General features: G+C 42.0%; 1 protein-coding gene and 1 non-coding gene across 2 annotated transcripts; both read left to right on the top strand.

Moving 5' to 3' along the window:
- Window positions 1–189: 189 nt before the first annotated feature.
- RFK (riboflavin kinase) lies at window positions 190–4793 on the top strand. The gene is made up of 4 exons (XM_001516372.6): window positions 190–443; window positions 2336–2487; window positions 3327–3429; window positions 4515–4793. The coding sequence occupies exons 1-4, from the start codon at window positions 362–364 to the stop codon at window positions 4643–4645; spliced, it is 468 nt and encodes a 155-aa protein (XP_001516422.2). The 5' UTR covers window positions 190–361; the 3' UTR covers window positions 4646–4793.
- Window positions 4794–19567: 14774 nt separating this feature from the next.
- On the top strand, window positions 19568–19705 carry LOC114808563. Its single transcript, XR_003756410.1, has one exon. It is a non-coding gene; the product is annotated as a small nucleolar RNA SNORA7 (small nucleolar RNA).
- Window positions 19706–20211: the final 506 nt, after the last annotated feature.

Genomic DNA, 20211 nt, shown 5'->3' with positions numbered 1-20211 from the left:
CGGGTCAAGCCGCTCTCCGCTTTTCCCCTCCCCTCCCTTCCCCTTTTACTTCTCTTCGTCCCCCTCCTCTCTCTTGGGCCCGCCCCCCTCCCGGCTTCGACTTCCGTCTCTCCGGCGTTGGCTAGCGACGGTGCGGAGTCACCAAAACGGTGTTTGTTGAGTCAGAGGGGCCGGTGAGCGTCGGGGGCGGGGGGAGGGGGGCGTTTGTTGACGCGAGCGCTGCCTTGGGGCAGAAGAAGTGCCGGGCTCCCCGCGCGTCCACTCGCCTGTCCAGCCGCCCGGCCTCGCCAGGCCCCATCGCCGCAAATCAACGGCCGCTCAGCCACAGTCGGGGCCCTTAGGGGGAACGACAGAAGACAAGATGAAGTACCTGCCTTACTTCTGTCGGGGGGAAGTAGTGCGGGGCTTCGGCCGAGGTTCCAAGCAGTTGGGCATCCCGACAGGTGAGCGGCTTTTGCCCATCCCGGCGCTGAGCCAGCGGGCCGGACTCCGGTTGCGGGCGGGGAGGGGGAGAAGGGCACTTGGCCGGGCGGGGGGGGGGGGGGGGCTGCGAGCAGGGGCAGTCGGAGGCACCGGGGAGAGTGTGGGAAGCGGTGGGGTGAGAGGCGGGGGAGGGTGGAAATTGAGGCTTGGCTATTCCCGAAACCGCCCGCCCTTCCCCAACGGCCTCGCTCCCAAGCACGGTAGGGGGAGAAAATTTTAACACGCCCAGAAGAATATATTGAGATCGAGAAGCCGCGTGGCCTAGTGCATCGAGCGCGGGCCTGGGAGTCAAAAGGACTTGGGTTCCAAGCCTCCAGGGCCTCTTGATTGGTAACCGTTGGCCACCCCCGGGGTCTTGATCTTTGATCGGACCAAAAGGCAACCCTTCCAAACCCCCCCCGTCCTTCTGTCCGTCTCGATCCCCCCCTCTATCGATCGGAGGAAAGCCAGACTCCCAAAAAATCCTTAAGACGGGAATCGTGTCTACTGACTCTTTAGCGCTCTCCCGAGCCGTTTGGGACAGTGCCCTGCACCCGGTGTCCGATAGATACCAGTCATTGACTGAGAAGTAGGTGTTCATAAGGTGCGACTGTAGGTGTTCGTTTGGTGTTGCAGTCATAGGAGCTGTGCAGCCGGAAAGGATCGAGATGAGTTTAAAATGAATACTCGGAGTCGTTTAAAAGTAATCGAGAAAAAGCGGGATCTAGTGGAAAGGGCCGCGAACCGAGAATCGGGAGACCTGGGTTATAATTCCGGCTCCACCTCGTAATAGTAAAAAATAATAATAATGACAATTGTGATGTTTTGCTAAGGACTTACTATGGACCAAACACTGTACTAAGCGCTGGGGTAGATACCAGGTAATCAGATCGGACACTTGCCGGTCGTGTGACCCTGGGCAATCGCTTAACTCCTCCCCTCTCCCAGCCCCAACGCACTTCCGTACATATCTGTAGTTATATTTCTTTGTATTCATGCCTGTCTTCACCACTCTGGACTGTGAGCTCGCCACGGGCAGGGAATGCCACTGTTTATTGTTGTATTTTCCCAAGCGCTTAGTACAGTGCTCTGCGCAAACGGTATGCCCTCAGTAAATACGATCGAATGAATGAATGAACTTAACTTTCTGTGTCTCAGTTTCCCCGTCTGTAAAATGGGGATTCGGTTCCCATTCTTCCTCCTACTTAGCATTGTGGGAAATTTTAGGTCATAGTCAAAATTATGGCTGAAGGCTGAAATCTTTGTTTTGATTTTGCCATTATTTATCAGTGGTATTAATTGAGCGCTTACCATGAGCAGAGCACTGTACTGAGTGCTTGGGAGAGTACATTTCAACAGAATCAGCAGACACATTCCCCGCTCCTAACGTGTTTGCAGCTTAGAAGGGGAGATGGACATTAATGTTAATAAACTTAGAATCAGGCATCTTAAAATTCAGCATCTTCAGGTGAGATGATTAATTGTAGAGTACGTCTAATTCAGCCATGGCAACAAAAATTGGCCCTTATGCCCGTAGCCTGGAACATTTTAATATGTTCTTTCCTATCTTCTTTTGGTGTGATTTTTTTCATGTATAAAGTATCTTTGTGGAGGACTAATGGTATAGTTGCTGCAGGCAAATTTCTCTGTTCTCTTACCCTATTTATACCGGAGTCCAGGAAACGAGATTAGAATGACTAGAAGGGGGATGAGACTGGCAGATTTGGACAGGATCATTGCAAATTTTCTCAGTCAGGCAATTGTGCTTCTAGTGATTTTTTTTTTTGAAAGCTTCTAGAAAGACTAGTGTAACTCTTAAATATGGATCTCTTCTCAGCTTTAAGAAAAAATGAACTTCTTTTTCCATATGCAGCAAATTTTCCTGAAGACATTGTTGAAGATCTTCCACCTGACATGTCTACAGGAATATACTATGGCTGGGCCTGTGTTGGAAACGGAGAAGTCCATAAAATGGTTTTAAGTGTGGGGTGGAACCCATACTACAGAAATGCTAAGAAGTCAATGGTAAGAATTTTGCTTTATCTGTGCCTTTGTGCAGTTTTCTTATACTATGCTGTTGAAAGAAGTGAATGAAGATGCTTAGATTTCAATATAGTAGTCAGTTCTTCCATCGTGCTTGTTTTCTGGGTAGAACTCAGTGCCAGAGTTAGGGAACATTATTCCGACAATGAATGTGACCTTCCTCGATTAGGCCCTCTTTTTTCCAACTCCCTCTCTTTTTCTGTGTCATCTGTGTGAGTTGGATCTGAGACCTTTGGGTGTTTGATATCTCACCTCTCTCTGCTGACTACTAGTCCATGTCCTGCCTCTGGCCCGGAATGCTCTCCCTCCTCAAATCCGACAGACAATTTCTCTCCCCCGCTTCAAAGCCTTATTGAAGCCACAGCCCCTCCAAGAGGCCTTCCCAGACTAAGACCCACCTTTCCTCATCTCCCACTCCCTTCTGCCTCCCCCTTAGTCCCTGACTTGTGCCTTTGCTCTTCCCCACTCACAGCATTTATGTACATTTCTGTAATTGTATTTATTTGTAGTCATGTCTGTCTCCCCACCCTGGAGACTTGTAAGCCCGGTGTGGGCGGAGAATGTGTCTATTGTATTGTACTAAGTGCTTAGTACAGTGTTTAGCAGTAACCGCTCAACAAATACTATTGTTGATTAGGAGGAGGATGTGTGTCTGTGTAAATAAACATCCTATGCAAATAGATTTTTGCATAAACATCCTATGCAAATGGTTTTTAATCAGATACCAATGTGTTTGAAGTGAAGGTTGAGTCAATCTTGAAGTTTGGATGTTTCTCCCCTTCCATTTGGTAATCTCCTTAATATATCTTGTGGCTTTTTAGGAAACACATATCATGCACAATTTCAAAGAGGATTTCTACGGTGAAATGCTCAGCATTATCATCACAGGTTACATCAGACCTGAGGAAAGTTTTGAATCCATTGGTAAGCGTGTCAAAATTGTGTTCTTTTCAAATATTGGTTTGATGCTAAGCGCTGCTCTTATCTTGTTTGGCATGCCCAGACTGCTGTATTTGGATGGGTTTTCCTTTAGTATGTTTTAGTCTCCAGTGAGATTATTTTGTTAAAGAATATTTTGTTAGTAACCATAGTAATAGAACTAGAAGATGGGTAGTACTTTCATTCTAAGGTTGTAACAATACTGTTTGTCCTCTGTTCATATGCCTTTTCTCCCTCTAATGTTGTGGCAAATTGTGAATGCAAATTTTGGTGGAGGTTGCATTACCTCCAAGAGGTTAGAGAAGCAGGGTGGCTCAGTGGAAAGAGCACGAGTTTAGGAGTCAGAGGTCACAGGTTCTAATCCCGGCTCCACCACCTGTCAGCTGTGTGACTTTGAGCAAATCACTTCACTTCTTGGTGCCTCAGTGACCTCATCTGTAAAATGGAGATTAAGACTGTGAGCCCCACGTGGGACAACCCAATTACCCAGCGCTTAGAAAGTGCTTGGCACATAGTAAGCGCTTAACAAATACCAACATTATTGGGAAGCAGCGTGGCTCAGTGGAAAAGAGCCTGGGCTTCGGAGTCAGAGGTCTTGAGTTTGACTCCCGACTCTGCCACTTGTCAGCTGTGTGACTGTGGGCAAGTCACTTAACTTCTCTGTGCCTCAGTTACCTCATCTGTAAAATGGGGATTAACTGTGAGCCTCACGTGGGACAACCTGATTACCCTGTATCTACCCCAGCGCTTAGAACAGTGCTCTGCATATAGTTAGCGCTTGACAAATACCAACATTATTGCTATTATTATTATTATAATGGAATAAAAAGTATTCTGTTGATCCGACAGCCAACGTTATTTTCATAAGATGAAGTTGTTAGTGTGGTATTTGCCTACTACATGCTTTTTGATTTTTCACCTTCATTTAAATGACTTGCAATGCATTTAATGTTGAATATAAAACTAGTTGGACATGACTGTCGCATGTGGTTTTCATTTTGTTGTTCAGACATCCGCATCAAGTTTATGGAGTAGATTCCTTATTTTCTATTTCTTTCATCTCCTTACAGATGCTCTTATTGCAGCGATTCGAAATGATATCGAAGAAGCTAAAAAAAGACTGGATTATCCAGAGCATAGTAAATTCAAAGACAACCATTTCCTGGTGAAGTACAGAAACAGAACGACAAATGGCTTCTGAACAAATGTCATTCTAGTTCGAGCTTCCGTTATAACTGGACTCTTGTTCTTGGTGGACAATTTGAAATTAGCCCTGTGAAACACAACTTGAATGCAGTATAGCTACTCCATCTTAAGCTAATGCAACATTAAACTCTTCGTGCAACAGATCTAGGATTATTCATTTAAAAATCAAGGTTACATCAAGGTTACAACTTATGTTTTGAAACATTTGAGAGGTTTTGTCAAATATGCCACAGTGGTAAAAGAAAATATGGCAGCATTTGGATTCCGAGGATGACAATGTGTGTGTATATAAAGACAAAAGACAGGGTCAAACCGTTGGGATTTTAGTCAGTCTAGTGGCTAATTGTGTTTTTCTAAAAATGTATTTCTGGCATTAATCTACTAGTACTAAAACATAGGAAGAGACAGTTGCATGATACAACCAGTTCCACCGTAACGCATGTTTCCACTACATGGTTTGGCTGGAGCATTGTGAGGGAATTAGGGAGCACCCATCCAACAACACAAGCCTGTTTGGAAACAGGACATCACAGTGTTGCGTGGGGAGAACTGCTTGTGTTTCAGAACAGGTGAGTACTACAGGGTAAGTTTTCCTTTAATGCCAGGAGAGCAGGTGTTCCAAGATTGTGGTGTGAAAGATTAGTAGTGAGAAGCCTAGGGGAAGAATGACACATTGTACATTTTGTACTTATATATAATATGGTATAATATATTTTGTGAGAGATGATATAGCTTGATTTAAATTGGCACTGTTGAAATAAGTCCTGTGAGGTTCAAGCCATCAGTGTTTTTCTAGTTCATGTGTACGGGGCTTCAGTTTTAAAGGTGTGAATATTTAGAAAAGACATCCTTGAGGGTGTCAAGGATGTTTAAAATCCCAAATTTTAATGCTAGATCAGATGCTTGACATACAAAATTTTGTGAATTCCCATTATTTTCTGATTGATATTTATTGCATACCGTCTGTGTACAGAATGCTGTCTGTGCTATCCGTAATGTCTATCTCTCCTTGTAGATGTGCGATCCTTGGGAGCAGGGGCCCTGCTTGCAAACTCTTTTAAATTGTACTCTCCCAAGTGCCTAGCACAGTGCTCTGCACAGAGTAAGTGTTCAATAAATGCCATTGATTGATTGTACTAGGTGCTTGGTGAGACATTATATGCAGCACCTGGGAGAGTGCAATAAAGGAGAAGCAGTGTAAATATCCTCTTGCCTTTCTCTTTCTTCTCCCCTCCTTTCCTTTTTTTTTTTTTCCCTCCTGCTCCCCTTATTGCTAGAATTTGTTCTTCTATGACCTCACATAAGACACCTTAACCGGTTTTGGGTTCACAAAAAAATGAAATGATGATGATGATGCAAGTAAATATGGTAAACAGTAAACTCAAGGGAATCAATCAGTGATATTAAGCCCTTGCTGTGTGCAGACCGATGTATGAGGCTCTTGAGAGAAGCAACATGGCTTAGTGGCAAGAGCCCGGGCTTGGGAGTCAGAGGACATGGGTTCCAATTCCAGCTCTGCCACTTGTCTGCTCTGTGACCTTGGCAAGCCACTTAACCTATCTGTGCCTCAGTTATCTCATCTGTAAAATGGGGATTAAGACTGTGAGCCCCATGTGGGACAACCTGGCTACCTTGTATCTACCCCAGCACTTAGAACAGTGCTTTGCACATAGTAAGCGTTTAACATATACCATAATAATAATAATAATTATGATACAGTAGAGTCAGTAGGCATGATCCCTCCCCGCAAGGAGCCTACAGTCTGGAGGTAAGTTAGAAGTAGATAAGTATAATTGCCTGAAGTGGCTGAGGGTATGGCTGTCAACTGAGACACAGGGTGGTTTTCCACTCAAAGTCCTTTCTAGTTTGTTTTGTACCTCCCTTACCCCCAAGGGTCCCTACATGAACAAGCAGTGGCTAGAGGGATACTTGGCTTTCATTATAGGGGATACCATTTTAAATCTTAAACTTTTAACCCTAATTTATTTCATTAAGGTGGAAAATGTAGGAGCATCAATCTTATCATCTCAGATTGTTTTGCCCAAAGGGAAAATATCTGAGTTGTTATGAAGTGAATTATTTACTAAGCATATTTATGATCTTGATTCATTGGAAATTAATTATAAAAATATCAAGTCAATAATTAGCTGCTATTAATGTTCCTTCTATATATATGTATATATACATATATGTAGATGTATATGTGTGTATATGTGATTAAAGATTTAATTTTTTTAAATGTATTTTAATCCCATTCTCTCTTCATTCTGACCAATGGCTTTTTGGTCACAAGTGACTCACATTTATTTCTGTCAGCAATCCATGAAAACCTGAGGCACTCGATCTTCAGATATTTAGGAAATTTTAGAGGAAGGTTGCCTCATAGACTGGGTTAAATTTGGTATAGATTCCTAAAATAAAAGGAAGAATAATTCTAATTTTCTAAAGGGAACTAATAAGGAATTCAAAGTTTAGGAGCCACCTCTGCTGACTCATCAGTGTTCCCCGATTTTTAGGGGAACATTAGTGTACAGTGCCTTACCATTGTTCATGTTCAGTAATTGAAGTGGCAGGACTGTTAGAAATGTTCAGGTGTACTGACAGCAAAGTCATGAGGAAGAGCAAGAGGAGAATATAAATAAATCCTTTTACTTAAACTTGATACAAATATAGAATGCATAGATGAATTTAATTTAAGTGAAATTGATTTATTTAGAGCATTTGATGTTATTTGAATGTGTGAGAAAATCAGACTAATACTGGCATTAGTGTTACCCTTTGCCTACTGGCATTTATATTTAACTTTAAATGTAAATTTGCTCCATCGAACCAGTTACACAGTTTATGGGAATTTGCATAAAATCACAGTGGCTTGATGAAATAGCACTACTGAATGCATCCATGGAGTATATTGTTTGACTTTCTTTAAGATTGTACTCTGAATACCAATAATTTTGCTGCTAGTCATGTCTTCATAAACATGTGAAGGAAATTTTACGTTAATATTGATGGTAGCATCTGTTTCTTTAGAAAATTTGATAAACATTGTACTACTACTGTTTAGAGGCCAGTCAATATGAACATTTCTGGAAAATGCTGAAACTCTTGTATTCCTGTGTAGTGCAAGAAACTTGATGCTAACTTGAGCAGGGTTTCAGTTTGAATGTTTTCAGAAATTTTAATATTTAAATAAATTGAAGCTGGGTTCTATTTTTACTTCAATTTATATTTGTAGCCTTATTTCCTTTTAGTTTCTTGCTCATTCATAAATGCACCTAGTTATGTCCGCACTCTCTGACTCAACGATGCAGGCCAGGTATTCTCAAATACACAAACAGGGCACCTTCAAAGCACCATTATGGAAAAATAGACCTACTATTTAAAGCCCACCCAGAGTTTCACCAAATTAATCAAGCAGTGGCATTTATTGAGCACCTGAGTGCTAGGCACTGTAGTGAGAGCATGGGCCTGGGAGTCAGAGGAGCTGGGTTCTAATCCCAACTCCTCCTGCCTTGACCTCGCTTGCAGTGACCTTAAGCAAGTCACTTAATTTCCCTGGGCCTCAGTTTCCTCATCTGTAACGAAGGTCAATTATTCTCCCTCTCCCTTTTAGATTATGAGCTTCAGGTGAAGTAGGCACTGTGTCTGACATGATTATTTTGTATCTACCCCCATGCTTGGCACATAGTAAGTGGGTTGCGAGGGTTCAAGGGTAGATAAAAGGTAGATCCTGCAATGTATTCAAAGAGGTTTAAGAGTATAAATAATATTAAAGTAGACAAAAGTCTGTTGAACATATTTTTGGATAAGCAAGAGGTTAGATTTACAACATGGCTTCTAAATTTCTTATAATAAATTTTCAAAATTAGATTCCAACTTCCAAAGGGGTTCCTTTGTGCCCCTTCAGGCCCCAGACCTCAGCGCAGCCTCTGGTTGAGCGTGAAGGGTGGAAATTTACAGGTTTTTCTTAAGAATTATAGAAATACCTCAACAGAAGAGAATGAGCAACCATAGAGCAGTGTTTAGTACAGTGCCTGGCACATAAGTGCTTAACACATATGATTATTATTATCATTAAGCACATGCAGGGATCAAGGGGGCCTATTGATAACCCCTTCTAGACTGTGAGCCTGTTGTTGGGTAGGGATTGTCTCTATTACCGAATTGCACTTCCCAAGTGATTAGTACAGTGCTCTGCACACAGTAAACGCTCAATAAATACGATTGAATGAATGATTGAGTTCATGGGCTGACAGGCTCCACCTGGAGACAAACTGAAACCCCAGTGCCTTCAGAGGGGATGTCTAGACTGGCTCATGGGTGTCTTTTGGAGATGCAGTATTGCCTAATGGAAAGAGCATGGGACTGCTAGTGAGGAAAGCAGGTTCTAGACCCGGCTTCTGCCATTGGCCTACTGGATGACCTTGGGCAAGTCACTTAATCTCCCTGGACCTCATTCATTCATTCAATCATATTTATTGAGGGCTTACTGTGTGCAGAGTACTCTACTAGGCGCTTGGGAGAGAACAATGTAACAATAATCAAACGCGCTTCCTCATCTGTAAAATGTGCATAAAATAGAATGTGAGCCTCATGCGGGACAGGGACTGTACCTGGTCTCCTTAATCTCCGTAACCCCAGCGTTTAGCACATAGTTAACACAATGTCATAAGTATAGTATTTCTCACCCACGTTAGGCAGTCCGTTAAATCCTCCTCTTGAAACATCAATAACCTCCATTGTGGAACTCAGACCTTTATAAGATAGTATGGTTAGAGTTGGGAAAGTGTTTGGTTTGGGGTTTTTGTTGGGTTTTTTTTTCACCTAGGTAGGGCTGGCTTTTCATTCCCTTGTTGTTTTGTAACAATTCATTATTCACATTTCTCAAAAGTGTAGAGCAGACTCAGAGAACTCAAATCATCCAGTTAATGAAAACCCAAATGTGATCTAAACAATAATGTAATAATAATGGTACTAAACACTATATGCTAAACCCTCGAATAGATGCAAAATATACCACACAAAACTCATAACCTGAGAGGCTAAAAAAGGAAACAATTGTTATGATTGCATAAATCTTGGCTATTTCTGCCTGCCCACTGTCGCTTTAAAATGCTGAATGAAATTTGATTATTTGTGGGTGAGGAAGCTTGAAGGATTAAACTACTGAAACTACAAAAGTGAATGTCTTGGTGGCTGAATAAGGCTGAATAAGGCTATGATGTCAATTGATAAAAGGCAGTTAACTGTAGAGCGGATTGAGAAAGGGATGGAGAAGTGACATTTGTGCCTAAAGTTCAGTTGTTGAAAAAAGTCCAGTCACTGATATTTAAAAAACTTGAAATTAACCTGAAAAACTTGAAATTAACCATATTCGGTCTAGAGGTACAACTAGGGTTAGGGTGATTATGAAGTTATAGCTAGTGTTTTGATTGCTTTTCGATTTGCAGATGTAAAACATTTTTGTTGCAATATTTCTTCCAAATACCCAATAAAAGACTTTTTTATTTGCTTCTTGTTGAAATTTTGTCATCTCTTCATTCTCAGAAAACTCAATGAATGTACCAGGGCCCTGGCCACAGAGTAAGGTTTGAGAGTTGAAATAGAAGGTATGAATGATGAGTGTTTGTGGTCACCAAGGTCTTAACATGAAGAAATCAGGTGCGAATACCAGGGTGCTCATCAGAGGAGAGGCCTTAGGACCATCTACAGTGGGCAAAAATGCTAATGCTGGGTGATTGACAAAGGATAAACTTTGTCAATAAAGGATAAAAGCTGGAGTTTTTTAGTGAGGTTGTTTCTCTTTGTTGGTGAATGGAGTGCTTGGGGCTCTTTCTTGGGTTGCTCTTTTTTACTTGAGCATGTGCCCAGTTATTGGTCACACTGGTAAAAGTAGATAGGGTTCCTTTCCATAGTGGAATTGCTGAAGTGTAGAAATATCCTTGCATGTGTCTTCATTCTTCGGAAGTTTGACATTCAGCAGGCTGGATGGTTTGGATGTCACTTGGTTATACATTGGTTTATCACCCTCATCCCAACCCCACTCTTTGTAGCCCACCTACTTTATGATCCTAATAATTCAATATTTCCTTGAGAAGTAGTGTGGCCAAGTGGCTAGAGCAAGGGCCTGGGAGTCAGAAGGACCTGGGTTTTAATCCTGGCCCCACCACTTGTCTGCTATGTGACTTTGGGCAAGTCTTTGTGCTTCAGCTACCTCATCTGTAAAATGGGGATTAAGACTGTTTGCCCCATGTGGGACATGGACTGTGCATATATATGTATATAAAAGCAGGATTTTACCTGCCCTGAGAACACATAGAAACCATGAATGGAAAAGAAAATTGTCCACAAATTTTTTTTTTTATCATTTCAGTGTGTATATATGTTGTAAATTTCAATTGTTTCCCGCTCAATAGCCTATTGCCTTGGCTAATTTCACTTTTCAGAAATAATTCCCCAAACTGACTGCAGATTATTCCTAAAATCACCAGTCTGGGATTCACGTCTTTATCAAAACCAAACTCTTCACAGAAGAGTTTGGATGGCCCCATTATAGAAAATATTTTTTTATCTTCCATTTGCAAATTAGATTACATGTGAAATGCAGAAAAGGCCTCATCATGGCCCAGCCTAGCTTTAAGCTACTTTTGACTTTAAACTGAGCTGGTATATCAAAGTCTCTTATTTGTTATCTGCACTGAGGTTCATGGAAAGGTTTCTCATTCCATTACAACTTTATTATCACCATCATCCAATGGTATTTATTAAGCAGTCACTATATTCATTTTGCATCAGAAGTTTCTCCAATCTCAGCTTGCTTGGATTTCTGGATTTAATTATGCTCATAAATCTTTGGATGTTTATGATCCACACGACTTTATCTTTTTTAATACTTCAGATTTCTTGTTCGTTTATTGTCGCTTGTATTTGAGTAAGAAAGCGAATTGAATTTAATTGTGTTCTGAGTACATAAAAAGAGACAAATCTGATTCCTTGAATTGAAGAAAGGGCTGTAGTAAAGGTTAGGAAAACAACCCTCTGCTGGATTATGGTGAGGGGAGGGTGGATGTATCTCCCTCCTTTTGCAGGAAATCTAGACTCTAGCCTGTGTTCGAGTAGCTTACACAAATCCAGTGTGGACTTCAGGTATTATTCTTATTGCATTTAAGCCCTTACTATGTGTCAAGCACATAGTTCTAAACTCTGCTGTGTGACCTTGGGTAAGTCACTTCCTTCTGTGCCTCAGTTACCTCATCTGTAAAATGGGGATTAAAACTGTGAGTTCCAGGTGGGACCAGGGAATCCCCCCTTCACCCCCCCCTCAGCTAAGCCCCTTTCCCCCCTTTCCCTCTGCTCTTCCCCCTCTCCCTCCCCCACCACCCTAGCACTGTCTCTTTTGTATATATTTTTATTACCCTATTTATTTTGTTAATGAGGTGTACAACCCCTTGATTCTATTTATTGCTATTAAATTGTCTTGTCCGTCTGTCTCCCCCGACTAGACTGTAAGCCCGTCAATGGGCAGTGATTGTCTCTATCTGTTGCCAAATTGTACATTTCAAGCGCTTAGTACATAGTAAGCGCTCAATAAACACTATTGAATGAATGAATGACAGGGACTGTGTCCAACTCAATTTGCTTGTATCCACCCCAGCGCTGAATACAGTGCCTGGAACATAGAGTTTAATAAATGCTATCATTATTATTAATAATGGTGGTATTTAAGCGCTTACTATGTGCAAAGCACTGTTCTAAGCGCTGGGTGGATACAAGGTGATCAGGTTGTCCCATGTGGAGTTCACAGTTTTAATCCCCATTTTATTCATTCATGCATTCAATAGTATTTATTGAGTGCTTACTATATGCAGATCACTGTACTAAGCTCTTGGAATGTACAATTCGGCAACAGATAGGGACAATCCCTGCCCAATGACGGGTTCACAGTCTAAAAGGGAGAGACAAGCACCAAAGCAAAAGAAAACAAAACAAAAACAAGACAACCTCATCAAGATAAATAGAATCAAGGAGATATACACCTCATTAACAAAATAAATAGGGTAATAAATAGTATATATAAATGAGCACAGTGCTGAGGGGAAGGGGGAAGAGCAGAGGTTGGGGGGGACAGAAGGGGAAGCTCAGTTTGGGAAGGCCTCCTGGAGGAGGTGAGCTCTCAGTGAAGCTTTGAAGAGGGGAAGAGGGTTAGTTTGGCGGATGTGAGGAGGGAGGGCATTCCACGACAGCGGGAGGACGTGGGCCAGGCGCGAAGGGGGGACTATGAGGAGGTGAGTGGCCGAGGAGCGGAGCGTGCGGGATGGGCAGTAGAAAGAGAGGAGGGAGGTGAGGTAGGAGGGGGCAAGGTGATGGAGAACTTTGAAGCCAAGAGTGAGGAGTTTTTGTTTCGTGCAAAGGTTAATAGGCAACCACTGGAGGCTTTTGAGGAGTGGAGTGACATGCCCAGAGCGTTTCTGTAGGAAGATGATCCGGGCAGCTGAATGAAGAATAGACTGGAGCGGGGAGAGACACGAGGAAGGGAGATCAGAGAGGAGGCTGACAGTAATCCAGTCGGGATATTATGAGAGCTTGTACCAGCATGATAGCGGTTTGGATGGAGAGGAAAGGGCGGATCTTGGCGATATCTTGAGGGTGAGGTCGGCAGGTGTTGGTGATGGATTGGATGTGTGGGGTGAATGAGAGAACTGAGTCAAGGACAACACCAAGGTTGCGGGCCTGTGAGATGGGAAGGATGGTCGTGCTGTCCACGGTGACAGGGAAGTCAGGGAGGGGACAGGTTTTGGGAGGGAAAATAAGGAGCTCAGTTTTAGACATGTTGAGTTTTAGGTGATGGGCAGACATTTACAGATGAGGTAACTGAGGCACAGAGAAGTGAAGTGACTTGCCCAAAGTCACATGGCTGACAAGCGGCGGAGTAGGGATTAGAACCCATGATCTTTGACTTCCAAGCCCGGGCTCTTTCCACTGAGCCACACTACTTCTCTAAGTCAATCAGGTAGGACACAGTCCCTGTCCCACTTGGGTTCACAGTCAAAGTAGGAGGGAGAACAGGTATTGAATCTCCATTTTACAGTGAAGTGACTTGCCTGAGGCCACACAGCAAGCAATTGGCAGAGTCAGAATTAGAACCCAGGTCATCTGACTTAATAATAATAATAATAATAATGTTGGTATTTGTTAAGCGCTTACTATGTGCCGAGCACTGTTCTAAGCGCTGGGGTAGACACGGGAATCAGGTTGTCCCACGTGGGGCTCACAGTCTTAATCCCCATTTTACAGATGAGGGAACTGAGGCACCGAGAAGTTAAGTGACTTGCCCAAAGTCACACAGCTGGCAAGTGGCAGAGCCGGGGTTCGAACCCATGACCTCTCACTCCAAAGCCCGTGCTCTTTCCAGTGAGCCACGCTGCTTCTCCAGGCCCGTGCTCTTTCCCCTAGGCCGAGGAAGCTTTGGAGCCAGTGCAAGGTTGGAACTTTTAATTCTGATAAAATTGCTGCAGCCCCCACTCAACCATCTCAGTGTGATTGATTTGGTGTAGTCAAAAAACAGTGATGTAATCATGTGTGGTGCCTTTTTTTTTAAAACTGTATTTATCAATGACTATGTGCCAGGTACTGTGCTAAATGCCGGGGTAGATATAAAGTAATCAGGTTGGACACAATCCATGTCCCACCTGGGGTTTACAGTTTTAATCCCCATTTTACAGATGAGGTAACTGAGGCACAGAAAAGTTAAGTGACCTGCCCAAGATCTCACAGCCAGCAAGTAGCCGAGCTGGGGATTAGAAGCCAGATCCTTCCAACTCCCAGCCCTGTGGTCGTTCCACTAGGTCACACTGCTTCCAGAGATGAAAATAGAAGGCAGAAGGAGAGAGGGTATTTTCCAGAGTTCTGGGGAGTACTGCCTGTCTTAGTGTTAATTCTGGAGCCTGCTATTAGATCCAGGATTAGAAACCTCAGAGGATAATTTTACACATCAGACAAGAGCTAATGATCAACAAAATTTTGGGCAAGTCACTTCACTTCTCTGAGCCTCAGTTACCTCATCTGTAAAACGGGGATTGAGACTGTGAGCCCCATATGGGACAGGGAGTGTCCAGCCCAATTTGCTTGTATCCATCCCAGCGTTTAGTACAGTGCCTGGCACATAGTAAATTCTTAACAAATACCATTATTATTATTATTAATTCAATTTCTCTTCCCCACACCTGAAGTACAAAAAAGTGCACCTGAAAAAATATTTCTATGGTGATTTCTATCAAAGGGTTTTCAAGGTAAGCAATAGCTTGGGGAGAAAATAGGTTGTGGAGAAAGAGAAGCGCAGTGAACCTCAGAAGCCTGCAAAAGAAGTGTACCTGCTCCAAACATCTTTATATTTCCAGTTTTTATTGAAATGATTTTGTGCACAACCTCAAATTTCTTAAATCTGCCCAAGTTATTTTAACTCATGGGCTTGTGGATCTCTAATCATTTGCAGGTGTTAAAACCACAGTGTGTTCATTTACATTAAGACCCCACCCATTCAAAGTTGTTGTTCCCCAGGATTTAGTAAAGGCATTGAAGTTTAGCCAGGTGGAGAACTGACTTAGCCAATCATGAGTTTTTGTCTGGGACCTGAACAGTAGGCTTCACTGACAGCCAATCTGTTATCTGATCCCCAATGACTCATGGCCCTCCAGTCAGAATTTGTTGGTCTGAAAATCTCGGAGGAACTTAAGTTTGGGAAACAAAGAATATTAAACTATTAGGTTAGATATCGTTATTCACTGCTCCAGTGTTTGTTGTGCTCTCTGGACACATTCTGTATGATTCCACTGGGGGCTATGAACAAATGCTAAATGACTCCACTTACTGAATAATTTATTTCTTTCTACCAAATCCCATCACCCAGTATTTCTAAAGGGAGAAAAGATGAAGAGGGCAGGTCACAGAAACCATCCCAGGCCTTTTATGTACAAAGACTGTTTATTCTAGCCACAACAAAATAGGCCAAGTCAGCATAAACTTCACTAATGATGAAGAAAACCCCATGGCATTGTCTGAGTTATACTTTACATTTCAGTCTGGCTTCTCATTTACTTTCTTTTAATTTGAACAGCCAAAACTAGTTAAGATGGATGATCAGAATTATATACAGCATAAGTTGGTTCTCAGTAATTTTCTGAGGTATTTGAAAATACAAAATGGAAAATAATCACTTTTTCCCCTCCAAATACCTCATTATCACTTTGCACCTTGTTCAAGATAAGTTTGCACATAAAATGACTTGGAATTGCATTTGTAAGAACAATTACTCAAATGATAACTACAAATATGAGATTTGTTTCATTGCAAATCATGGGAGCAACACATTATTTTTCGAAGTGACCCCATTTAATCTCAAATAGCATAGGGGGAACAGAAATTCCTGGGAAATGGTTTCCAAATTGTGGGAAAGCAAGTCAAGTCTCAGTGTGGAACTACCAGTGATTTGATGATACCAAGAAAAGGGAAAATGCAATGTAAGCACAATAACTTGTAACAAACCATAATCACACAGCAGTAAACAATAATGTAATAATCCATCTCAGGGGGATTTATTCTACAGGTATTATTTTTGGTCTTTAAAAAAGGATTTGTGATACAGGAAATTTATTTTACTAGTTGAAAATATGATTCCAGAAGATGCGTAATTTTGAATGCAAAATGAGCCACTGGAGAGGCAAAGAAAGCTTTGAAACGCATTCTTCTTGGAAATAATTCTCACTTTCTGGTGTATTATATGATGCCTAGGAAAATATAGTGCAAAACTTCCCAAATTTTGAGGACACAAATTTACCAAGAGATACTAGTGGTCAAAACCCTCCGGAACCTGACTGAATTCTACTTAACCAGGTGGGGAGGCAGGGTGGGGCAGGAAGGTTCAAACCCTCACCCCATGGTTGCCCTATCCCAGTCCTGATTCCTGACCTGCTTGTTCCCTTTTCTCTGTCTTCATGCAGGGAGAGAGAAATGTGCGTGTGCTCCCAGAACCTTATTTAAATTCGTTTGTGCACAGGGTCATGTGTGTGGATGTTTAAGGGAAGAAAGAGTCAGGGTCTCCAGGAGTTGCTGGGAGAGTGAAGGAATGAGAGATTAGGCTTTAGAAGTGACCTGGATCAAGGACATATATTTGCCAAAACCCTCAGGGACACCGGTTGGGTTTGACAAACACAATTTACATTTAACTCAGCGAGAGGTTAATCCTGGGTGAAGGACACAGAATTCAGAAAATAAGGAACAAGGAACCAACCACCTTCTTAACAAGCACTCTAACCGTGAGATGGCCACTGTAATCATCAATCTGGTTCTGATCATAAAACTTCAAAAGATAAGCAAATAGTGAAACCTGACAAAGAAAGTAGGGGAAGAATAATTACATTTAAGAGTAGCTAATACTTCTCCTGGACCCCAGCTGACTACTGTCCTTGAAGTCAAGTGCTCTAGCTTTACTGTCTTTTCTCCTCCCTGTAGACTGTAAACTCCTTGTGGGCAGGGAACCTATCTACCCACTCTGTTATATTGCACTCTCCCAAGCACTTGGTACAGTACTCTGCACACAGTAAATTGTCAATAAATACCACTGATTGATGAGAAAACAGGAGCAGGAGGCCAAGACTGGGAAGACAAGGAAGTGAGATACCAATTTCTCAAGATCTTGAGAATCTAACTCCCCATATTTCATGTGACCCAGTGATTCAGAAGAAGAAATGTTTTTCTTAGTCATGTCTACACGTCTAAGGGAGGTGTTTTTGTCTTATAGACACTTCTTTTGAATTAAAGAAGTCATGAGACACACACAATATAAAATATGCTAGATTTAAAAAGATCAGGACATACACTTAAAGTAGCTTCATATGCTACTTTTGGCTCTTCACAGCATTTGGAAATTAATGAGAAACATTTCAGTTTCTGGTGTTTCTGTCCTAGCATTATGTGATGGTGGTACTAGGCTTGTCAATATAGCAGGGGAACCCTTCCAACCCAAAAGGATATGTTTGCACTATTTATCTTTCTAAGATTATTTCTAACTGCACAGTCTGCTCTAGAGAACCCCTCTTTAGACACTAAACATAAAATTCCACTTGACAGGAGGGTGGAAGAGAAATCATTGCAGCAGAGAAGCTACAGAAACAAAAGATTGGAAACAAAGATCATAGTAATAAAAACTGGAGAAAAAGGAGGGGACAATTTATAACCTTTAAGTAAAATTTTTAAAAGACTACTTCAAAGTTTTCTACAGGGAGTAGGCAGACCTTAAAGAAATTGTTTCAGAAAGCTTCCTGATTTAGTAATGGGCTGTTTGTGAACAGAGAACATATTTGCTTTTTATCACTTATGTTCTTGGGTCAACTTTGCCATTTATCTTCTATCATTTGATGTTTGTAGCTCGTGTTCCAGAAGAGACAGGCCTGGTATATTTGAGAACGTGGTGGGTGGGAAGCGGGGGGGCGGGGATGGGTGTGTCGGTGTTAAACTGGAAAACTGGATTTTCTTTTACTTATTCTACTGCGGAGGGGGGGAGGGGTGTTAAACTGGATTTTCTTCTACCATTCCCTGTCTCTAGTAAACCCCTACTTTAAGCAGAACATCACCCAGCTTCAACAAACGTTTTTAAAAGTTTCTGAAATGCAATGATTGGGGCCAATAGACACCGAGTTGTTTTTGTTTTGCTTTGTTTTTTACGGTATTTGTTAAGCACATACTATGCCTGTTCTAGGTGCTGGGGTAGATACCAATTAACCATAGAGTTTATCACCTGAAACTTGTGACAGTCCATTGTACTGGTGGATATTCCCTTTTCCTGAGATGTTTTAGAGGAAAGACTATGCACCTTAATTTTATAACATAACATAAAGAACCTCTAATTAAATAGCCATATAGTGGGAGAGTTGGCCACTAGAAAATGCTAATCCTGCCTTTGCCATGGGACATAAGGAGGACTATTAGGTGAACTAGATTTACCAAAAGTAATATTGAATGTGCTGTGTTGAAGCTGATAGTAGGCTTTAAACTGGTGGGGGGAAGTGGCAGTGGAAGGAGCATGTCCTCACTTGGGACAACTTGATGACTTTGTATCTACCCCAGAGTTTAGAACAGTGCTCGGCACATAGTAAGCACTTAACAAACACCAATATTATTATTCTAATGGGTTCTAATCCCAGCTCCACCACTTATCGGTATGTGACTTTGGGCAAGTGACAACTTCTCTGTGCCTCAGTTACCTCATCTGTAAAATGGGGATTATGACTGGGAGCCCCACGTGGGACAACCCGATTACCCTGTACCTACTCCAGCGTTTAGAACAGTGCTTGGCACATAGTAAGCACTTAACAAATACCATTATTATTATTGCTATTATTATCATTGAGGAGTTTTGGAAAACAATTTCTACATTTATCTGGTAAGTCTGAGAAGCAGTGTGGTCTAGTGGAAAGAGGACAGGCCTGGGAGTCAGAGGACCTGGGTTCTAATCCCTGCTCTGCGACATGCCTGTTGTGTGACCTTGGGGACGTCACTTCTCTGTGGCTCAGTTCCCTCATCTGCAAAATGGGATGCAATACCTGTTCTCTTTCCTACTTAGACAGTGAGGCCCTTATGGGACCTAATTGTTTTGTATTAGAGATCAGTATAGTGTATGGCACATAGTAAGTGCTTAACAAATACCACAATTATTAAGTCAGAACAATGTCCTCTGAAGGAGCATATGTGAATCCCACCTTTGTTTTCTGTCATCATTCCCCCTTCAGGACAGTTGGCCACCAACTGGCCTTGGTGCTTTAATTTTACCATGAGAGTCTATATAATGTGATATACAAGGTGATCAATCAAATATACACATCTTGCTTGATTACCTGTTTTCCCAAGTCCCACAAACATCCTTCCCCTCTCAGGTTCACACCTGGAGAGTTTCCAGTACTCTACCAGTCTCGACTATGGGAGGGAGAGTCAAGCAGAGGCATATCCATTTCATTCCTAGCTTGGGCAGTGGCTAGAGAGTGGAAGGCACTCTGCTACAAGTCAAAACTCACCTTTGCTGGGCAGCAGCGGCACGGGAGAGAATCGAGGGTGGAGACTCAAGTTTACTGCATGGAAGAAGGCAATGGTAAACGAGTTCCATATTTTTACCAAGAAATCTCTAGGGGTACACTACCAAAACAATTGCAGATGGAGGTGAGGCTTTTTGGGAGAGATGAGTCCATTAAGTCGCTATGGGTCCGAGATAACTCGACAGTATAAGATAAAACAAACATGCTGAGAAGGGAATTCTTTGAGATGACCTCATTGTACAAACTGAATTTCTTTACTAAAGATTATGGAAAATACTTGGAAGAAACAAAAGGTTCCACTCACAGAGCTGATCTAAATTAATGACTCTATGATGGGGTTTTTGGGTTTTTTTGTATTGTTTCTATTTCTTCTGATTGTTCCAAATCTCTCTTCTGGGGTCTTTTGGACTCCCTTTATGGCAAATTGACCACAAAATTAACTTGCTTTGAATCCCAATCAATAGTCCTGAAGCTGCTG

Source organism: Ornithorhynchus anatinus, chromosome X5, assembly GCF_004115215.2.
Source record: "Ornithorhynchus anatinus isolate Pmale09 chromosome X5, mOrnAna1.pri.v4, whole genome shotgun sequence".
NCBI classification, from domain to species: Eukaryota; Metazoa; Chordata; class Mammalia; order Monotremata; family Ornithorhynchidae; genus Ornithorhynchus; species Ornithorhynchus anatinus.
Note: the sequence above shows the minus strand (reverse complement) of the source record. Positions and strands in the feature narration are given on the sequence as shown.

Excerpts from the sequence above, each read along its gene's own strand:
- RFK (XM_001516372.6), top strand. The coding sequence starts at position 362 with ATGAAGTACCTGCCTTACTTCTGTCGGGGGGAAGTAGTGCGGGGCTTC. Across the intron at positions 444-2,335 it reads GCAGTTGGGCATCCCGACAG|CAAATTTTCCTGAAGACATT; the intron begins GTGAGCGGCTTT and ends TTCCATATGCAG. Across the intron at positions 3,430-4,514 it reads GGAAAGTTTTGAATCCATTG|ATGCTCTTATTGCAGCGATT; the intron begins GTAAGCGTGTCA and ends ATCTCCTTACAG.